The 21810-nt window shown below is 47.1% G+C and overlaps 1 protein-coding gene across 11 annotated transcripts in view; it reads left to right on the top strand.

Moving 5' to 3' along the window:
• Window positions 1–10024: 10024 nt before the first annotated feature.
• Window positions 10025–21810, top strand: part of MTCL1 (microtubule crosslinking factor 1) — a 103163-nt gene continuing 91377 nt past the window's right edge. For all 11 annotated transcript variants that reach the window (XM_090137379.1, XM_090137378.1, XM_090137375.1 and 8 more), the window contains exons 1-2: window positions 10025–11231; window positions 21044–21272. In XM_090137379.1, the coding sequence (XP_089993505.1) occupies window positions 10416–11231; window positions 21044–21272 (1045 nt within the window). In that variant the 5' untranslated portion in view covers window positions 10025–10415. The remainder of the gene's footprint in view (window positions 11232–21043; window positions 21273–21810) is intronic.

Below are 21810 nucleotides of genomic sequence, written 5' to 3'. Positions count from 1 at the left end.
GCGTCCCAATTTTTAATATGAGCACTTGGTCTGAATGATCGCACAAGGCTTTTATTGAGAAGTAAAACTGATCCCTGTAGAAAAGGCAGAAGTAACTAACACCGAAACAGAATAGGGGAAAAAAAGATAAAATAGACCTTTACAGTTCCATTACAGGGAAGGCTCTAGTTGTGATACAAATTATTCATTTGTATGTCCATGACAGTGAATTAAAAATGAGAGGAATAAGCTTGCTGTTGAAATGAAACTGCACTGCAGTGCCGCTCATTAACTCCCACATGAGGCTGTTGGTTCTCTGAACAACACTGCTTACCCCTGAAGGGGTGAGTGGCTTCTTCACCTGTTAACACAGGAAGCAGAAGGGCCTCCCGGGACACGCCGTGTGGATTTGGCGGTGTGAGCACTGTCTTGAGGCAGGCAGCAGATATCACACGTGGCCGTGCGTCTCACAGAATCACAGGGGTTGGAAAGGACCTCAAGAGATCATCAAGTCCAACCCCCTGGCTAAGGCAGTTTCCCTACAGTAGGTCACACAGGTAGGTGTCCAGATGGGTCTTAAATATTTGCATAGAAGGAGACTCCACAATCACTCTGGGCAGCCTGTTCCAGTGCTCTGTCACCATTACAGTAAAGTTCTTCCATGTTTGTATGGAACTTCTGATGTTCAAGTTTTAGGCCATTGCTTTCTCCTCCCTCCCCTCTTCCTGGCTCCTTTTAGTCTGCTGGGAAAAGTAGAGAGATAATACAAGTCATTGGAGAGCTACACTGATGTTACTAGTGGAATGAGGAAAGGTTGAGCCAGTTCTCTTCTTCAGACTGTTCTCAGTTAACATGTTCATTAGCCACAATGGCCGGCTTTTTAGATGCTCCTGATCAGCTGTTTCCTTTCTTTTAGCCCACAGAATTGTTCCTTTTCAAAGCAAACTAAAGTTACCTTCTTATCTTCGGGAATCTTTCTTGGCCATCCTGATAAAATGGCAATGCTAAACAAGTTCCGGTGATAAAGGACTGCCTATTTGGGGCCTAAAAACTCTTTGGGCTTCTCTGCAGCCTTTCTATGAATTTCTTTCAAAAACACCGCTTTTTTTTGTTGTTGTTAGAATCAGTTCCCCTCCATTCCACGTCTATTCGTGTATAATTTTCTAAGCTTTGTTTTGTATTTGTTAGCTTAGTCTTCCTGAGAACTGCTAAGCTCCAGTGCAGAGGATGTATCTTTTCTTAAATTAAAAAAATTCTGTTGAGATCCCTCTTGTACAAAGCAGCAGAGGAAAGGCTGATCCATGTTCCATGTCTTGTCATTACTTGTTCTACTCAGTCACATATTTCTCTTTTACTTTCCTTGATTCAGCTATCTCTAAATCTTTACAAATCTCTCATTATCCTATTTAATTAACACATAAGTGAAGGATGCTCTAGGGTTGAGAGCACGGAAATCAGTTTGTGTTGCTGTTTCCAAATACCACTGACCTGGAATTAGGAGTTACGACATGTGTTTTGAGGTGAAATGGTCAGAACTTGCCATAAGCAATTTGTGAATTGAGAATTATTCATAATCATTGCATTAGGAGTAAACAAAACAAATAGTGAATTTTGGAAAATCATAAATAGATCTAAGGCAGCTTGCAAACACATACAGATGCAAAATATGCTGAATACATTTTATAAATAATTATCCACTCAGTTCTAGTCCCCAGTCTTGCATGGGTCTAAATTTAATTTACCACAAAATTGTCTATTACCTAATTTTATTAAGATCTTCCTCGAGCCTCTCATAGTTGTGAGCCACCAGAAATGACATTTTGCTATCAGCCAATTTGGTGAATGGGGACATTCACTTCCTCTTCTAAATTGTTAATAAATAGTTTGCAAATGCCAATTATATTGTGATAGCCCTTGACAAATTCAGCAATCAACTGCTTACCATTTTGCCAGTTATTCCCACATACTTCTCACCTTGTGGTGATTTTTCAGTTCATTGCAAGATGAATTTGCCCTGGAGGCGCTCAAGGCCAGGTTGGATGGGGCCCTGGGCAGTTGAGCTGGTGGGGGACAGCCCTGCCCACGGCATGGGGTGGGATTGGGTGGGCTTTGAGGTCCCTTCCAACCCAAACCATTCTGTGGTTCTGTGATTCATTCTGTGAATTGTCAACAACTCCAAAGACAGATTTTATCAAAACTCATCAGAAAATAGCCAGTAAATTGCAGCTGCTGTTTGCTGTGTATTTCATAACCTCTTGGTGTTTAGGAGAAGGTTGGTTGTTCTGTGAAAGTGTCACCAAATTCATTTTATTACTTTTAATGAGTGCCTACACCAGTGCTGTATCACCCTCCGCGCTCTCCAGGCATGGCAGCTGGCGTGTGATTCTATCTCTGTGCAGATGTCCCTGCTTAGCAGAGATATTCTTCTTCATCCTTTCTGCTGCTCCTCCAGTCTGATCCTGGCAGCCCCAGGCACTGAATGTGCCTTCCTGCTCTGCTCCCTGCACCACAGGGCTCCAGGCCTGCACCCCCACCTCATTCCTACTGCCAGGCAGGGAGGTGTGAGCAAAGCACCCAGCTCCTCAGCCCCTGGGTGGGCAGGGCTACACGAAACCTGAGGACAGAGAGCCCCATAAGGCTGGGAGAGAGGCCAGAAAAGTGAATTCTGGTGACATCTTTCTCCAGCTGAGGGGCGGGGGTGAGAGCCTCATCCTCTCAGCTGCCACAGCCATCATGGCCCTGTGACATTTCCTTGCTGTCCCTCACAGTCCTTGTTCCTAACAGAGAGTGGGTTAATTCAGGAAGTTGCAGTGCTGCTGTAAGAAAGGTGAGAGAATGAACATGTAAGTGCTCTCAGACCAAGCTACGTGCCTAAGAATCTGAGGTATTATTGTGTTTTGTCCTTAAGGCAAAAAGGTCTTCATATAAACATTGGATTATACACAGATAAATGTATTCAAATGCATTTAACATAAGATACTAAGATATTAGCTAGCCCCATGCTATAGCATTGCTATTAGACACAGAATATTAGAGCTTTATTTCCATTACCAAGCAAGACATTGAATGAAAAGATATTTCCTCGTTCAGAAGCCATGAAGAGAGTCCAAACACTCTCACATGATGAGACAACCAGGAAATTCCTTCTTCTCACCTGTTATTCCTGCACTGACTTTCCAGCATAACTCAGAGCTGAACTCTCCAAACTGAGATGTGGTAATTCAATTTGTTACCAGATTATACCTACAAAATGTGGGCAGTTTCTGTACTAAGCAATTTATAGTATTGCTTCAAAAAAAATAAAAGATCCCCAAAGCACTGTGAAGCCACAACATGTTAAGGACACTTCTTTCCAGATACGTTACAGACCCAAAAGTATGGTTTTGATCTGAAAATGAGTTTACTTGTATTTCATTATACAATCATAGAATCCTTACAGTTGGAAGGGACCTCTGAAGGCCATCTAGTCCAACTCCCCTACAACAAACAAGGACGCCACCACTAGATCAGGTTGCCTAGGGCCTGATCCAGCCTTGCCTTGAAAGTCTTCAGGGAGAGGGCATCAACCACATCTCTGGGCAACCTGTTGCACTGCCTCACCACCTTCACTGTAAAAGATTTTTTCCTTATATCTAAGGAATTATCTATTTATCTTATCTGTGAAAATGTGCTTGCTGGTACAAAAGTATTTTCAGTGAATATTAACACCCTATTTTAGTGAAACACGTTATTGCTGAGCTGTTTGTTACAGATGCAGGAAAACCTGAACACCTTTGGTTCTGTTGCTGATCAGATAGAAACTGTAATGAACCGTGGGATGTGTTAACAAGGAAAGCAAAGTTTGTCTTTGACATCTGAATAGGAGGTGCTAGCAGTATTTATTTAAATGCACAATTTAAAGTAAATGGCTGACTTGCTAAAAGAGCTTGGAATTCTGAACCAACTGCTACTTGCCCATCTCTGGAGGTGTTGAAGGCCAGATTGGATGGGGCCCTGGGCAGTCTGATCTGGTGTCTGATTTAGGGGCTGGCAGCCCTTGCCATGGCAGGGGACTGGAACTAGATGATCATTGAGGTCTCTTTCAACCCAAGCCATTCCACAATTCTAATTCTACTTGTGGTGACTTCTCTATGCCTTTATACTTTGACTGTGTCTCCACCTTGTCCTGCAGTAAATGGTCTACCTTCCAAGCATCCCTCTGGCATGTGGAAATCAGCCTCACTTCTTATACTTCTCTCTGCATCAAGATAATGCATTCCTACTCATTGCCTTCTGTTCCTTCCAGGCCTTTGGGTTTTGATCCCTAGGCACTGACAGGTGGATGAGTGTGTGCATGCTCTTTCAAATTCAATGATTGCACAATTCATTGCAGATCCTGCTCAGATGAGTGTAAGCTGTGGGAGCTAACTTTGTGCTTGCCCCAAAGGTGCAGTGCAGTCAGGAGCTTAGCTGTATCACACTGAAGTACCCCAAACTTGGATGAACGAGATGGATAGGAATGGTGCGTGGAAGCACTGCCAGAGCAGCAGATTTTATTAACCAAAGTTGGCTCCTGCTTTGAAGGAACTAACACTACAGCCAGAGGTCCCAAAGGTTTAGGATCAATTGAAGGTGGATGAATTGGAATTACTGCAAAGAGACAAAACAAAGAATGCAGCATATCTGTCCACAGCATCCTAGGAGGAATCAAAGTGCCAATAGAAAAAAAAAATAGATTTTGTTTCTGCTGTGAACAACCTCCCTCATCAGGGTCAGAAAAGAAATAGTTGACGATGTGCTTGGGGTAGGAGGAAATGAGACAGTGGGTACAAAGCTCTGTAGAAAAATACAGATGTTTTAATTGATAAATTCAGCACAGATATATCTAGGAAGCTAATCCTATTGGATGTTTGCTATATCTGGATATTGGTTAGTTATCAGAGGGGTGTGTGTGTAGAATATGGTATTTTCTGCAGCCTTCTTTAGCCAGCTGTACTGAAGGGATGTATAATTCATAATTTTCTAAGAATGATGTTGTGCTCATTGTAAGATGGCACATTCCTTGCAGAACATACAAATTAATAACACTGCCAACCGATAGTCGGCTTATTAGTCTGTCTACTCAGCTTTTAAAATATGTTTCATAGTTCTGTGAAATATTTCTGGTGTTGAGGCAATATCAGACTACAACTAACAAACAGTACATGCAGTAATGCGTATCAGTTGCAACAACCAGAACCCATGAAAAGCATCTATCTTCAGTAAGTAACAAGCATATGACTTCTCTATATTGAAAGTGTTGATCTGATACAGGTAGCAAAAACAAAAACCCCAATAAGCAGCAAAGTATTTAAGGGTTGACCAGGAATAGCAGAAGCTGCCAACTCCACTTAAAAAGACACTTGATGAAATGTAATAAATCATCCCTTCAAAGTTAAGAAGCTGGAAAATGAGTGGTACGCAGTGCTGTGCTACCAACCGTGCAGACCCTAGGTGCTTGTATCTGCAGTGGTGAGTTGATGACAGATTTTCAAGTGTCCGTGTGGGTGTTTGATGAGGTCACGGGCAGTACGTGAGAAGGAAAAAGCACGGATCTGTGACTAGTGAAAAGTGCACATTTTATTTCACAGAATCACAGAATCACAGAATGGCCAGGGTTGGAAGGGACCTCAAGAATCATGGATCTCCAACTCCCCTGCCACATGCAGGGCCACCAACCTTCTCATTTAATGCTAGACCAGGCTGCCCAGGGCCCCATCCAATCTGGCCTTGAACACTTCCAGGGACGGGGCATCCACAACCTCTCTGGGCAGCCTGTTGCAGCACCTCACCACTCTCTGTAAAGAATTTCCCCCTGTTGTCCAACCTAAATCTCCCCTCCCTCAACTTAAAACCATTTCCCCTTGTCCTGCAGTTATCAACCCTTTCAAAGAGTTGATTCCCCTCCTGTTTGTAGGCTCCCTTTAGGTACTGAAAGGCTGCAATGAGGTCACCCCACAGCCTTCTTTTCTCCAGGCTGAATAAGCCCAGCTCCTTCAGCCTGTCCTCATAGGGGAGGTGCTCCAGTCCCCTGATCATCTTTGTGGCCCTCCTCTGGACCCTCTCCAACAGTTCCCTGTCTTTTTTGTACTGGGGGCTCCACACCTGGACGCAGTACTCCAGATGGGGCCTCACAAGAGCAGAGTAGAGGGGAACAATCACCTCCCTGTCCCTGCTGGCCACCCCTCTTTTGATGGAGCCCAGGATCCCATTTGCCTTCCAAGCCACAAGGGCACACTGCTGGCTCATATTAAGTTTTCATCCATCAAGACCCCCAGGTCCTTCTCCACAGGGCTGCTCTCAAGGACCGCTCCTTCCAGTCTGTAGGGATGCCTGGGATTCCTCCAGCCCAAGTGCAAAACTCTGCACTTTGCCGTGTTGAACCTCATCAGGTTCACCCAGGCCCACCTTTCTAGCCTCTTGAGGTCCCTCTGAATTGCATCCCTTCCTTCAACCGTGTCGACCGCACCACTCAGCTTGGTGTCGTCAGCAAACTTGCTGAGGGTGCACTCGACTCCGTCATCGATGTCATTGATAAAGATGTTAAAGAGCACCGGTCCCAAGACAGACCCCTGGGGGACGCCGCTCATTACCAGCCTCCACCTGGACATAGAGCCATTGATGACCACCCTCTGTCTGCAGCCTTTCAACCAGTTTCTCGTCCATCGAGTGGTCCACCCATCAAATCCACATCCCTCCAGTTTGGAGATAAGGATGTGGTGGGGGACCATGTCAAAGGCCTTGCTCAAGTCCAGGTAAATGACATCGGTCGCCTTTCCCTTGTCCACCGATGCCGTCACTCCATCATAAAAGGCCACCAGATTGGTCAAGTATGACCTTCCTCTGGTGAAGTTCTGAACTCCGTATGCTCTCGTAGGATGGGATATGGGCTTCTTCACACTTGCAATTCAGAGATGTCCCTGATAGGAAGGCTTCATCCATGGGACCAGGTGTAGGCACCTACAGGGGAAGAGCAGTGGTGGTCCTTGGAGCTTTATAAACAAAACGGTCCAAAATGGACCAACAAGGCTAGAAGCTGGACTGGGCAATAGGTTGTAGGGGAATCAGTGTTGGATGGAGGTGTTTAAATTCTGCCTAAGCCCTTCTTCTGGTACTGAAGTCCTTTATAGGAGCTCTTAATGCAACTATTTCCATTCCCCATTGAATTCTGGCAATCGGTAATATTTTAACAGTAAAGAGCTAAGGCCTTTATTAGCAGGATGTTGTGCAAGTAGGGAACAAGCAGCCACAAGTGCAATGTGACTCTAGGGGCCAAGAATAAAGCTTCAGAAAAAGTCTTTAGGGCTTTGAATCCCCCAAGGAGAGAGAGCACTTGAGGGAAGAGACTGAAAAAAAAAATAATAATTGTGAACTTTAAATGTCACACATCAGAGCTATGCATGGGTTTGTTGTGAATGTGTTACTGTAGCACCTGCTGGCCCTGGTGAGGATTCCTCTGGGATGCATAATCACAGAGCACACTGTGGCCAAGAAGAAATTACAGCTCGTGATCCGCAATATATGAAGGGGGAATAATGACAGACTCGGCCAGGTGAATGCTGCTTTATCCATACATGCAGGCTGCACGGACGCTTTTGTGTCTTTGTTTCCTATTTGTGTTGGCTCTATAAACATCAGCACTCCCTCACAGCTCCGAGTCCGGCCATTAAAGTTGGCTGTTCCGAGGGTGTCATTGAGGTACCCTGAAATAGGGATTTGAAATAGGAGAAAATAATAACAGCTTTGGCTCAGGCTACTGTAAGCTGGGTGGGCTGAGGGACACGTTTACATTTAGATTGAGCCTCTTCACATCTTCTCCGAGTAATTGTAAACTCTCTTCTGCTTCAGCCCTGGAAAGGAATCTCGGGAGCTCCGTGCTGCCAAACTGCGCCTTGCACTTTGTAAAACATGTGATACCTAATCTAGGCAGTCAGGCTTAGCATCTACTTTTCATAATTATTTGTGCAAATACGACTCGGTTATCAAATGTCTGTGTTAATCAGACAAAGGGTATTGGCACTGCCAAAATAAATTTGTTGTAAAAGTGTTATGTCTGATTATATGTGTTATTCAACCAACACCCCGGCGTGCTATTATGCTGAGAGCCACACAAGCATGTATGAAACCATTCCCCCACCAGGGAGTGTATGACTAATTTACGATAAGAGACAACAATTGGACATTACAGGCAAATAAAAAGAACAGGAGAGGAGAATGAGAGTAAGCAGGGCAGTTGGTGCCTGCGTGTTCCTGTGAGAACCATTAGAGAGTCTGAAGTAAAGGGAAAAAAATTATTTGATATAAATAAATGTGAAATGTGATAGCAGCAATCCTTACTGGGCATTTGCCCAGCCCAGTGCAGATTTCTGTGGCATGTACTTAGCTTTCAAGATGGGGTCCTATTCTTGCTCAGGCTTTTATGGGGTTATCTGCTCTCTTTTATGGGGATATCTGCTATAGAATCATACAATCATCTAGTCCAACCATCGACCCATCCCCACCATGCCACTGACCACGTCTCTCAGTGCCACGTCCACATGGTTCTTGAACATCTCCAGGGATGGTGACCCCACCACCTCCCTGGGCAGCCTGTGCCACTGCCTGACCACTATTTTGGAGAGGAGATTTTTCCTAATATCCAACCTAATAACAATAACAACAACAAAATTGCACTGAGCGTAAGCAAAGCAAACAGGACTCTATCTGGCACTCAGGTGTACCAGGTTACTGCCCCCAGCTGATTTCCTAGCCTTTCCTGCACACTTCTTTCCTCACCTCCCTAATTCTTTTCCCTCCAGTGCAAATAATTCAGGCGCTGTCTCTCAGCCATTGTATGTGGAAAAGTGGCTTATCTCGAGCCATGCTTTTCCCTTTCATTTTCCTTTTGAACTGAAGTGTTACAGTTATGGAGCAACCGAGTCAAAACACAGTACCCATAAGTTATTGCTGTGCAGTTCCCCTTTCATCACAGGGCTACAACACGTTGCAGAGCTAAATGGGGTGATGGTCTGCTCCTACAAGTTGTAACATCCCAAGGGAGAGAGGCAGCACACGAGAGCAAAACTTTCTGATAGCTATCATCTAGGGCAACATCCATAAGTTTCAATATTTCTATAATAATTAGTACTTCCACAATAATTTGTGTTAGGATGACATACAGATGGATGATTTCCCTCTAGAAGTCTAGAGTCTAGAATCTTTAAGGTTGGAAAAGACCAGTAAGATCATCTAGCCCAACTGTTAGCCCATCACCATGCCCACTAACCGTGTCCCTTAGTACATCTACACGTTTATTGAACACCTTCAGGGATGGTGATGCCACCACCACCTCCCTGGCCAGCCTGTGCCACTGCCTCACCACTCTTTCTGAGAAGAAATTTTTCCTAACATCCATCCTGAACCTCCCTTGGTGCAACTTGAGGCCATTCCTCTCATCCTACCCCCACCATGCCACAACATCCTTTCAGGTCATTGTAGAGAGCAATGAGGTCTCCCCTGAGTCTCCTCCAGATTGAACAATCCCAGTTCCCTCAACAGCTCCTCATAACACTTGTGCTCCAGACTCTTTAAAGCTTCATTGCCCTTCTCTGGACACGCTCCAGAGCCTCGATGTCTTTCTTGTAGTGAGGGGCCCAAAATTGTACACAGCACCAGAGCTGAGTACAGAGGGAGTTCGCTGCCTTTTCTCCTCCCTAGGGCATTCCGTGCACATTTTTAAGGGACTTTGCCACGGAAACGCTCCGGGTACCCCGCTGGCTGCAGACCAGCGATACCTGTTGCATCGGTAGCGCGCAGCAGCAGCGGTTCCTCTCTCCAGCGGGAGAAACCGGGAATTATCTCAGGAAACCCGCGCGGCTGGCGGCAGAGCACCGATCACCCCCACCCTCGAAGCCCCCCGGTGCCCGGACCCCGTTTGCCAGCGACGCGCGGCGCCATCCGGAAACACCGCCCCGGGCGGAGCGCTGCGCCCCGCGGGAGGGCAGCGGCGGGGGGCGGAGCGGGCGGGCGCTGCGCGCGGGCGGGGAGCGGCTCTGCCCGAGCGGCCGCGGCTCCGCGCGGCTATTTCAGGAGCGGGGCGGGGGCGGCCGCGCCGGGGCTGCGGGCTGCGCTCGGAGGAAAGGGGTTCGGGCGGCATCGGGCCGAGCTGGAGGGGAGGAGAGAGGAGGAGACGGCTATTGCTGAGGGAATTGGGTTCGTTTCATAGAAACAAATCAGTGCTCGGGAGCGAGCGAGGAGGAGGAGGAGGAAGAGAAAGGAGGAGGAGGTAGGGGGGGAGGGCAGGAAGAGAGGGATAGAGCGAGGAAAGTGTGAGGGCTGTGGCAGGGAGCAGCAGAAGTGATGAGAAAGAGAGCGGGGAGGCTCCAGGAGGCTGCCCGAGCCGCCGCCGCGCTGCGCAGCCCCCGCCGCCGGCAGCCCCTATGGAGACGCTGAACGGGGCCGGCGAGGCGCTGCGACCGCCGCCCGCCCACCTCCACCCTCACGCCGAGAAGAAGCGGCCGCACCGCGCCCCGTCGCCCGCCAGACCCTTCCTCAAGGACCTGCACGCCCGCGCCGCCGCCAAGCCGCCGCCCGCGCCCCCCAAATCCCCCGCGCTGTCCGGCCGCCCCCCGCCGCAGCCGCCCTCGCCGCAGCCCGGCGCCCACCCGCCGCCCGCGGGGCTGCTCTCCGCGCCGAGCCGCCTCTCCCGGCGCCCCGCCGCCCCCGGGGCCAAGGCCGCTCCCGCCGCCGCCGCCGGCAGAGCGGGAGTCAAGGCCGCCCCCTGCGCCAAGCGGGCGCCCCGCGGGCCGGAGCCGGCTCCCTGCGGCCGCGGCGGGGGACGGCAGCCCGGCGGCGGCGAGGCGGCCCCGTCGCCCGGCAAGGGCAGGAAGGCGAAGCGGGGCGGCGCGGCGGGAGGAGGAGGCCATGCGGCTGCGGCGGCGGCGCTGGCCCGCGTCGGGCACACGGACAGCAGCTCCGACCTCTCCGACTGCCCCTCCGAGCCGCTGTCCGACGAGCAGCGCCCGGCCCCGGCCGCCAGCAGCGACGCCGAGTCCGGCACCGGCTCCAGCGACCGCGAGCCGCCCCGCTCCGTCCACGTCCCCGGACGCGGAGCACCGCTGCCGCTCCCCGGTCCTCGCGGGGAGCTCGCGGCCTCGGGCGCGGGGAGAGCGCCGAGCCGCGGGGAGCAGCGGGCGGTCCCGGAGGAGCTGCAGCGGGAGGTGGAGGAGCTGCGCTCGGAGAACGAGTACCTCAAGGTGAGCGCTGCGGGGAGCGGTCTGAGGCCGGGGGCTGCGGCGCCGTGCGAAGGGCGGAGGAGGGCTGGGGGCGGTTTCGGGGCGCTGTGTAGGGGAGGTGGGGGAAGGCCGGCGCAACACGTACTGCGCCGGTGCTGTGCTGGTTGTTGCGATGGCTCGGCGCTGCCCGGACTCTGTCCAACGCTCCGAGCGCTCCGGTGGTCAGCGAACCCTGGCTTTCCAGGAACGGTTTTTCTCAATATCGCCCTTTAAAATACGCCTAAGAAAGACGTTTTCTCCTTTGATGGGGAGAGGACGACAGCGCTCTGTGTGACTTAGTGCTGAAAGTCCTCCGGCTGCGCGCTGCTGCCGGGATAACGCCGGCAGAGCCGAGCGCCGCGGGTGCGGGAGGGCGGCGGGCAGCGCCGGTCCCCGGTCGGGACAGTCGAGTGCGGGCGTGCCCCGAGAGCGCTGCCCCGAGGAGCCTTTCGGTTAGAACATGATCTTTTGGCACGGCGGGAGGCCGCGTCCATAAAGATCTATAAATAAATAAACTCGCATCATCCCGTAACCGCAGCTACCCTACGGCGTGAGCCTGCTGCTGGTAGGCACGGCGTTGGTTCCACGAGTTCTGCTCAGATGAGGTGCAGCCTTGGGAGGGAGAAGAAGGAGGGCGGCGGTGCGTACCGCTCTCTTTGAGGGCTTTGGGCCAAGGGACGGTGCTCGGCACAGCAGAAGGTGAACGGTGCGAGTGATGCTGCAGGGTTGGTTCCCCGGGGCTGGTGATGCTTAGTGAGATGGAAAAAGGAGTGAGCAATGATGCAGCAAAATTTTCAGGTGGCACGAAGTTGTTTTTTTTTTTTTTACCTGAAGTTCTGTCCGGTCTTTGCCAGAGTTGATATAAACAGAGGTTTGGCCCCTGGGAATGGCAGAAAAATGAAGGCTGAGGTCATGGAATAAATCTCAATACTGAAAATACGAAGTGTTTGGAGAGAAGTAGGGTGTAGGCTTCAAATGCGTTGCAGTACCTCAGGAGTGTTCTGAGAGCGGGAGCAATGCAAATCTCTGCTCGGTGTGAAAGTGTGGGCAGAATGGGTTTGGTTTCGTTGAGAACTGAATAAACAAAACCATTATAGGCATTATAACGTTGTATAGATCCACAGCTGCTGTGTGGGTCTGTAGGTATGCCTGAAATACTGTGGGGCACCGTTGGTCATCCAGGAAAGGATAACACAGAACTAAACTGATAAAAATAACTGGGACATAGCAGAGCTGTCGTAACACTCATTGGATGAAAAACACTGGGCTGTATCATAGAAGTGTGATAGCAGTCTGTAAAACGATGAGTAGCACAGAGAGCCTTCATCAGAGGCTCTGTTTTACTCGGCAGCCCAGAAACAAGAGGAGAGGGGATGAAATCTGGGCTGATAACAGGAACTGCTGTTAGGAGTAGGCAGACTGGTGCTGCTGGCAGAAGTCAGGAAGCCCAGAGCCCACGGGAGCCCAGGAAAGCGGTGGAACATCTCTTTGCCTTGTAAGATCTTCCTAAGTACTGTACTGAGACTTTCACCCCTTGAGAAGAATGTGTCAATCCTCCTGTTTCTTATAATTGTAACAGATAATTTGTAACAGTTCAAAGGTGGGAAAACAGGGATAGTCTGGTGACTGAGGGTTTGGCGTGGCGTGACTTAGACAAAGAACTTAATTTCATACTGTTTCAAGCTTCTCACTCCATGTGGCTTCAGGTCTTTCCCCTTGATGCCTTTATCATCTGCTGTGGTGTGACCCAACCCTACTCAACCTCAGGCCACAAGTATTGTAGACTTTGGTAGAATAACGCAGGCTGCTTTCTTAGGGATCTGTGTCCTAGCTGATTTCCAATGGATGTTTGCTGTTTGGATATTAGGAAAAATGTCCTTTCAGAAAGAGTGGTGGGCAGTGGCACAGGCTGCTCAGGGGGGTGGTGGAGTCACCATCCCTGGAGGTGTTCAAGAACTGTGTGGATGTGGCACTGAGGGACGTGGTCAGTGGGTACGGTGGTGTTGGGCTGATGGTTGGGCTAGGTGATCTTAGTGGGCTTTTCCAACCTTAATGATTCTATGAAATGATTGTGTGGTCCTTCTCTTCTCGTGGCTACCTGGGTGCATGAACCCTTGGAAGCATTGCTCCTTTCTTGGGTCATTTGGAATTGGCACAATGGCTCAGAAGTTACCAGGAGTATTCCCAAACTTTCCCTTGCTAAGGAAGTCTGTGAAAGCACTCCTCTAGCCTTCTGCAAATTAAAACCACAGCACTGCATGAGCTGTTGATTTGTGGGTTTGTTCCGTGTGTCTCTTACAAGGCAGCTCTCTCGCCTGGTAAAAAACTGGGCTTTGTTTCTTGTCTATGTGGAGAGGGTGACAGAATAATGAGGAAGCTGTCAGCCCAGAGGAGACAAATGATTAGATAAATCCCTGAAGAACATGTTAATTTCCTGAGCGTGTCCATATGCTGAATTTTGTACTTTTCACTCCTCCTTTTCCCTCCCCACATCTGGAATGCAACAGTAAGTGCACATGATTTTAAAGCCTATTTCAGGGGAATTTGTTTCACTTAGGAAGGACTCTTACGTATCTTTCTCATATCTGCAGCACGTTACAGAATGTAGTGTGTGTATATAAGTGTGAATATACATATACACAAAGATTTACTTAATGCTGAAATTTGGCACCTTGTGTGTTTCCAGGCATTGTGCTTTTACTGGAGAAGAGGATCTGGCTCTAGAGGTAGAACCACGGATTATCCTGAATTGGAATGAACCCATAGGGGTCATGGAGTCCAACTCCTGACTCCACACAGCACCACCCAAAATTCAAACCCTGTATCTGAGAATAGTGTCCAGACACTTCTTCAGCTCAGGCAGCTTGGGGCCCTGACAGCCTGTTCCATGTTCACCACCTACTGGTAAAGAACCTTATTCTAACAACTGCCACCCTGACCATCCTGTCGTGGCTTCATGCCAGCTGGCTGCAAAGCGAGGCACTTGCACAGATTGGCTCAGGATTGCATTGTGAAGACTCTCTTTTAGTCTGCTAAATTTCATCTCAGATTTCAGTTTCATGGACTTCTTGCATAACCTTACTGCAGCTACCTGTGCAGTAAACCACTGTGCAGGGAAGCTGTAATGTTACAGCAGCGTGTGAAAGGTGTCACTTATTTGCTGAGGCAAGAATGAAGTTCTATCATGGGCTGCCCCTGTGAAGCCTGAAGGTTGCTGGCAGATGCTAGGGAAAGTGCAGGCTGGGTGACCACCAGGCAGTGCTGTCCGTAAGAGCAAACAGTGCCCTCTCAAGGGGCTGTCCTTCAGCGCTGAGGTCTCAGCATTTGGAGAGCCATCCTGCTCTATGCAAATCCCGGGGGATACAGATAGAGTTTCTGCATGTTGTCGGTCCCTGTGAAGGATCAGAGATCCTGAGGAAGAAGGACCAAGTTCTGGCAATTAAGAATCTTCTTGCTTCATCTTGGCAAAAGTTCGTTTCAGGCTGTTCTGATTAAATAAGCTTGCTAGCAGAAACAGCAATGATATTTTAGTCATGAAATATAAATTTGACACGTGCTTCTTCTCTGTTTACGCCCTTCATAGCCAGTATCTGAAGAAGTCTTCTCTATGAAGCACAGCACTTCTCACTGTCCTGAAAATACCCCGTGTCACTTTGCACTGCTGTTTGCGAGCATGCTGGTATGAGTTCAGCTTGCCCTGAATGCTGCGGCAGCGTGCATCTGCACAAAAATTTATTCTAAACTCTCTGAGATTTCATAGATATCATCTGGTTTATCTTGGTCTGTCTTTATTCTTTCTATGTTCGCTTTTATCTGTGACATGTAGTGGATATAAAGTGATTAAGTGGCCACTCCTGGCACCTCACTGCACTCGGATACATCTCCAGGATGCTCATTTTTGTTTCAATGTACAGCATGCCTCATATAAAGCTATCCTACTTTTCCCAGCTCCCTTGAAACAGTAGATCCTCTCGAGGTGAACTTCACCTTCAGCTGTGGATCTCGGGGATCTGTGCAGAGGAAAATAACGCAAAGCACTGGTACCAAATGTTTCACCTAGCAAGGATCGCACGTGTTCCCAAAATGGGGGTTGCCCTCATCTGTGTGACAGAGGCAACCAGCAGAGGAGGTGCTGGGATGGGAACAGCAGCAGTGCCTGAACAGAGCAGGTTGGTGTGAGGCTCCAGGGCTTCTTGAACTTGCTTTGCAGGAGGCAAAACTCAAGGCTGCTGCTTTATTTGCAGCCAGAGCCTTTTAGAGCGTGTTTATCCCTGCTGCAGTTGGTGATGTGCTAAGGGGAAAGTGTTTATTCCCTAGCAGTAACACCGTCTCCTACGTAAAGACAGTTCAAGATGTTTAAAACGTGTAAACGAATATTACAAAGAATCACAATGTATGAATCTTAGGTTTCTCAAGGACTTTCTAGAACTCCTGGATGTGCCGGCACCGTAGCAATTGCCCACGGTAATTTCCGCCTCTCCTTGCTCTCATCTCATTTGACTTAGAGTTTATTAAAATAACCTTTTCTTTAAGAAGAGGTACTGGCATAAGCTGTAAGTGTGACTTCTAGCTAAATTAAAAAATAGGCTTTTTTACATAGATGATTGAATTTCAACCTTCAGTTGCATTTGCTTTAAATACTGTACAGTGGATTGGTTTTGCACATTTCAGTCTCTCCTGTTTGCAGATGTTACTGAGTTACTATGTGGCTTCTGGACACTGATACATTCCTGGTTTGCAGATGTTACCATCTGGACACTGATTCATCCTTATTCAACACATCCTCCAAACTTTCAGTTTGATAGTATACATAATTGCAGATGCATACTAAAGCACTCAGTACTTATATTTCTCTCATGCTATTTTTGGTGTGTGATTTCTCCCTGACAGTTGTTTCCAAGATTTTGTTTGTTTGGACTTAAGGTTGCGTTCCAGTTTTAAATCTGCATTTGTGCTCTGAATTAAGAGCTTTTCCTCTTTCAGCCAGCAGCTCGCCTCGGTGCAAGTGGGCCAGCGGGCTGACCTGAGCTCAGCTGCTGCTGAGGCCCCTATCCCATTTTTGTATGTAGTTCAGGGGTATACTTTGTACTGTTTCCTCAAGGAAACCTATTGAGGTTTTGTAATTTCTATGTCACTGGCATATCCATCACTCATGTGCTTTCATTTGTCCAGAGGGCTCAGCAGCAGTGAAGCACACCCGGAGCACCCCTGGGTGCATGGTTCTCTGCTTGTTTTATTTCCACGTGTACTCCATGGGCTGTGCAAGGGCATGGTTGGTGGGCATGGCTGGGAAATGTGCTTTCAGCCCTCATTACTGATCTCAGACAGTCTGGCCAGGTAGACGCAGGCAGTCAGTTGTGCAAGTATTTATGTTTCTTTGAGGGGGAATGACTCAGCTGTGAGCATGGGTTACTCAGTGTAATAGCTGGCTCTAATATCTTTATTTTTTTAAGAATCCCAAACAAAGCAGATTCCTGCAATTTACCCTTAATTATACTTCGTCATGAATTAAATCAATATTAAAATATATATGACATCAATAAAGGTATTAATGGGGCAATGGCTTCTCATCTGACAGGCAAGCCTTCAGTTTGCGTGGTACAGGTATGCAATGGCACTATCAGTGTTCATTTGGGCTATGTAATGTAAACTGCACCCACGCTTTCACCTTTTAGCCAATACACCTTGACTCAGTAGGTGGACATGACAACAGTGCATCCTCATTCTCTTTCTTATCCACTGAAGTCTGGGGGAGTCTCACAAGTAGAGTGGCTATGTACACATGTCCCTGTGCTGAACAGCCACCCAGTGACCTCAGGTGGGTGATCTCTTTTAGACTCCAAACGGCTGGCCTCTAGGAAGTCATTCATACCAAGTAAGCAGCAAGACTCAGGAGCCGGGAGCACAATCAATTTGGATTTCTACTGCAAATTTAGTTTGCTGCCAGTTGAAGTGTCTTTATTTCCCACATTTCCGTTTTCCCTTTCTTAAAACCAGTGTGACATCTGGAAAGAAAAGCAGTTGAGCTCTTTCCTAAACAATGTGTTTTCTTGCGGGACTCTTTGCTTGCTGCTGTTCTTTCTGAAGTCTATAACTTTATTACCATATAATTAAAGGGGATCAAGAGGAGGTTCTCATTCCCTATGGGAGCATGCAGAGAAGTGAAGCTTCTACCTGCTCTTAACCTTGGAACTTCAATTACAGGTTTGGGATCTTGGAGCAGGTCCTCCCTGTTTAAGGCAGGGAGCAGGCTCCCCACTTGTTAGATGCACAAAGACTGATGTTGGCTTCCTTATTTGTTTATTTTAATTAGTCTTAAGTGCTTATTCTGGTCTCTCTGAAAAGAGAGACCAGATTTTACAAAATTAAAGTCCACAGTATGAAACTCAACACCTCTTGAGAGAAAGCTTTAGTTCTCACTCACAATAATAACAGTAATAACAGTATATTTGAATGAAGTCAGGAATTGGGATTACTAGGAGCTTCAGCCAAACTTCTGGTCAGCCTCACCCTTGTGTCAATGGAATCCCACCTAGATGTCTGCTAGGGACAGGGAAAAGGCTTCTTGCTCTTGCTGGCTCTTGGAGGATTGCATTACCATGCCTGATATCTCCAGCATAGAATCATTAAGGTTGAAAAAGACCAGTAAGGCCATCTAGTCCAACTGTAAACCTGTCACCACCATGCCCACTAAGCCCTAGCACGCCAGTCTGGGCCTGCAGCATCACTCCGCATCAAGGGTGTGGACAAATGAACTTTGCTTCCTCTCTTTTCTGTGCACACATTGCTTCAGAGCAGGACTGGAAGCTGTCCTGGTTTTGTAGGCACAGTTGTTACAGCTGTGACTTAGCAGGTGCTGACATGAGGTTTCGATGCTTGAGTTTGGTGCTGCAGGTTTTGTTGTCACATACTGAGAGCAAGATCATGTCTGTTCTGTAAAAATCTACCCTAGGATCCACATTTCTGTGCTGCCATACAACATCTGAAGGACATGCAGTTGCTCTGCATTTCAAAGAATGATTATTTCCGATATTTCAAGAGATGGTTTATTTGGACCTGCTCCTATAGCTGTATGTTTAATATATAAAAACAGGACTTCATCTTGCTGCCCCAAGAGGCCCAGTCTGTCCCATGAGTTTTCCTCCCTGGGCTAGCAATGCCCTCAGGTACTGGCCCTGGGCAGTGCAGCAGGAGTGGCTGTTGGCTGCAGCCTGCGCAGCCAGTTTTCTGCTCCCTACACAGACTCATTTTTTCCCTCCTTGCATTTGAATGTGTGCTGCTGCATTTTAAAACTCCTCCAAAGTTTGCTGCATTGCTGAATATGAGGGTTAGAACATGTTCTGATTTCTATATAAAAGTTTTGAAAGTGGAAAAAAAAAAAATGCTTGCAACTTTTTGGAGAATTTCTTGAGGGAGGACACTGAATTAAGGCACAGGATGACCTGAAGGCAGGGAGAGCTTCTGTGCCACACATAGGGTTTGTGACTTTCCAGTTTCAATGGAATGCTGATTGCAGGGGTTGGGTTGTTTGAAACGATGATGGTTTCTGTTTCCAAATTTGGCGTTAATAAATACTTTGAGGTCAACATAGTGGATTACTTGTTGTTAGAAACTGACCAGATTTATTAATGCCAGAAACTGTTACATAGACAAGAAATAAGTTTAAGAGAGAGGTAGTAAAATTACAGTTTGCAGGCCACTTGATGCACTAAAACCATTGCTTCGTTCTTGAAGTATAAATGTAGGATTATAAGCTAGATCCCATGGATTTAGTGGTAACAGATATTTTCCTTCAATACAGAACTGTATTGAAAAAAAATCTCAATTTGCAACCAAATTATTTATCTAACATTAGAGTTCTGAAGATGATTTTAAAAGTTAATTGAGCTTAAATCTGGTTGTACTTGATTCATTTCCTGAGTCTGCAGACAGCCTTAAGCAACAACTCTGGTCCTATTCATGCCAGAGGGCTGTATTAGCTCTGACAGCTGCAGACTGCACTCTTGGCACCACCTCCTAAGCCAAAACACCTGGCTAATATACTGCTAACACAAAAATGCACTCCTTTTCTTACGTTCAACAGTTACTGCTATTCTCTGACCAATTTCTAAAACCTTGGCATTTTCTTCTGCGTCTCCATCTTTATTGAGTACCACCTGGTACTGTAGGGCTTCCGAATATGTCATTGCTGCAGAGCTCACTTCTGTTGCTGTGCTGTTACTCTGCAGTCCAGGTACGGCTCCAGCATGATGAAGTTCATTTGGGAGTCACCCAGGAGCTCCTCCACCTGCACAAATGCCCTTCTCCTGCAGCTGCCCCAGGCAGGTCACAGCCAGGATTGGGTGTTCCTTAGCTTTAACTCTGTAGAAATCTGAATATGCTGAGAATGTATAGGAATATGGTGGGACTGGGAGAAAACCTGTCTGTACTTTCTGAGCTTTTATGGAGAATTGTGTGGAGACCTTGGAGGGCCATGTTCGTGGGAGCAGAGCCTTGCTGCTGAGCTTGGAGTGGGCATTTCAGAAACAACAAGCCTTGGGCTTAGCCAAAATGTGATTTATGCTGGTTCAGCTAACTTGAGTTAAAAGATCATTGTGAAATACTCGAGTTTTTGTATGTGGCTGGGATTTTTGTGGGAGTAGCGCTCCAATTTCAACATAACTGTGTTAATAAGGATACAGAAGCTGGACGTGTGTTCTTTTGGTCTATTGGTGAAGGTCAGGTGGAGTGAGATGAGTGAGAAATAGGCTCCAGGTGGCCCTGGTGTTTCAGGTGCCAGTTAGCAGTCTGAAGTGGCAGTTTTGCCAGTTCAGGTGCAATTTTTGCTTGAAACTTATTCAAGTTACGTTTTCTACAGAAAATGTGGTCTTTGTAATACCAAATGCAATATAAAGGAAATAATTTAAAAAATAGGTACCTCATTTCATACATCCTTCTCCTCGCTCTTTATTTTTTTCCTCAAACTTAGTTCAAAGCTAGTAGAGGTTTCCTCCCACACAGTAGCTGAATGGCCTCTGAGCTTGGAAGACCTTTGTAAGAGTTTTAGCCCAGGATCTTCAGCCCTGCAGAGATTAAACAAATGAGAATGATAGAGCTTATCCTATTCAGCCACAAATCTTTAAATCTGACTTGAGAGAGCATGAGCTTCTCATGGAACAGTGTGGAACTGGGGCAGCTTGAGATGCCCAGAAAGGGCTGACTAGTCCATATTCCCATGGCCTCAGTTTTATTTTGTGGTCCTGTTACACACACAACCAAAAAGCATTCTCTCTTGCACCCCACCAGCTGTCACCGAACATGTCCATGGTGCTAGGCTCAGGTGGGAAAGCATCATCATACAGAGTAGTTTTACACTTGGCACGGGGTAAGGGACAGTCTTGTTTTTAGAAATCACAGGTTTTTAAAAGTACACTTTGCACAGAGAAGCTGAAGTACTTTTTTAGATAGGTTTACTGTAATCTAAAGTCGAGGACTTGGTTCATGTAGTAGCAAAGTATTATGTGTTTGTTATTTTAATTAGAGATAGCAAAACGAAGGTGTTACCAGTTTCAGGAGACAGGTAAGCGTCTGGTCTCGCTTTAATTATTAAAGCAATTGCAAGAAATGTAACAAGTATTCATTAGTTCAGCCTAATTATTCATTGTCGGGATGAAACTTCAGTTCCTATGAGTTCTGGAGCTGCTCACTGCAGTCCCTATCACCTTTTTAGTGGTATCCTAGTGACTGCATTTCCTATTTGCTCCTACGGGTGAGATCTAGAGGTATGATGGAGCACTGTTTTGCCTTTTTCCCAGGATGAGCTGGATGAACTGCGAGCTGAAATGGAAGAAATGCGTGACAGTTATTTGGAGGAAGATGTTTACCAGTTGCAGGAGCTTCGGCGAGAGCTGGACCGGGCAAACAAGAATTGCCGCATTCTGCAATATCGTCTCAGGAAAGCAGAACAGAAAAGCCTGAAAGTTGCACAAACAGGCCATGTGGATGGAGAGCTCATTAGGAGCTTGGAACAAGATTTAAAGGTAGGTGAGAGATTTGTATTCACAGCAAAAGGGAGCAGAGCGAGGTTTGGCTCCCTGTAAGGGAAGTGAGGGTGACACATGAAACAGGCAGAAGTTCTCAAAACGTCAGCACCAATTTCCTTCTTCAGCAGTGGAAAACAAATGTTCAGCTTCTCATCTTAAGAAGATGCACTAGCAAGTAAAAAACATGTGCTTAGCCTCAAATGAAAGATAGGCTGTCGAAATTATATTGCTGCACTTGAAAGATTTAAAGGGTTTTGTTTCACTGGCATTACTCAAAACCTTAGATTTCCAAAACTGTTTAAACAAACCCTGATATGCTTCTCCCAATTCATACTGTTTCCTTCCTTTCACTTCTTGCCTAAGTCAATAACTGAAAAAAAATAGTCACCATTTCATTTCTTCTTGCCTAACAAGCTATTCTCATACAGGAACAGACTGTTACAATGTCTTAGAGAAACAGGCACAGAATAGAAATGCTATTCACATAAAAACAAATTCCTGTTTAAAAAAAAAAAAAAAAGAAAAGAAAAGAAACAGTG

The sequence above is a fragment of the Phasianus colchicus genome, chromosome 3 (assembly GCF_987193195.1).
Source record: "Phasianus colchicus chromosome 3, bPhaCol1.hap1.1, whole genome shotgun sequence".
Classification (NCBI taxonomy): domain Eukaryota; kingdom Metazoa; phylum Chordata; class Aves; order Galliformes; family Phasianidae; genus Phasianus; species Phasianus colchicus.
Note: the sequence above shows the minus strand (reverse complement) of the source record. Positions and strands in the feature narration are given on the sequence as shown.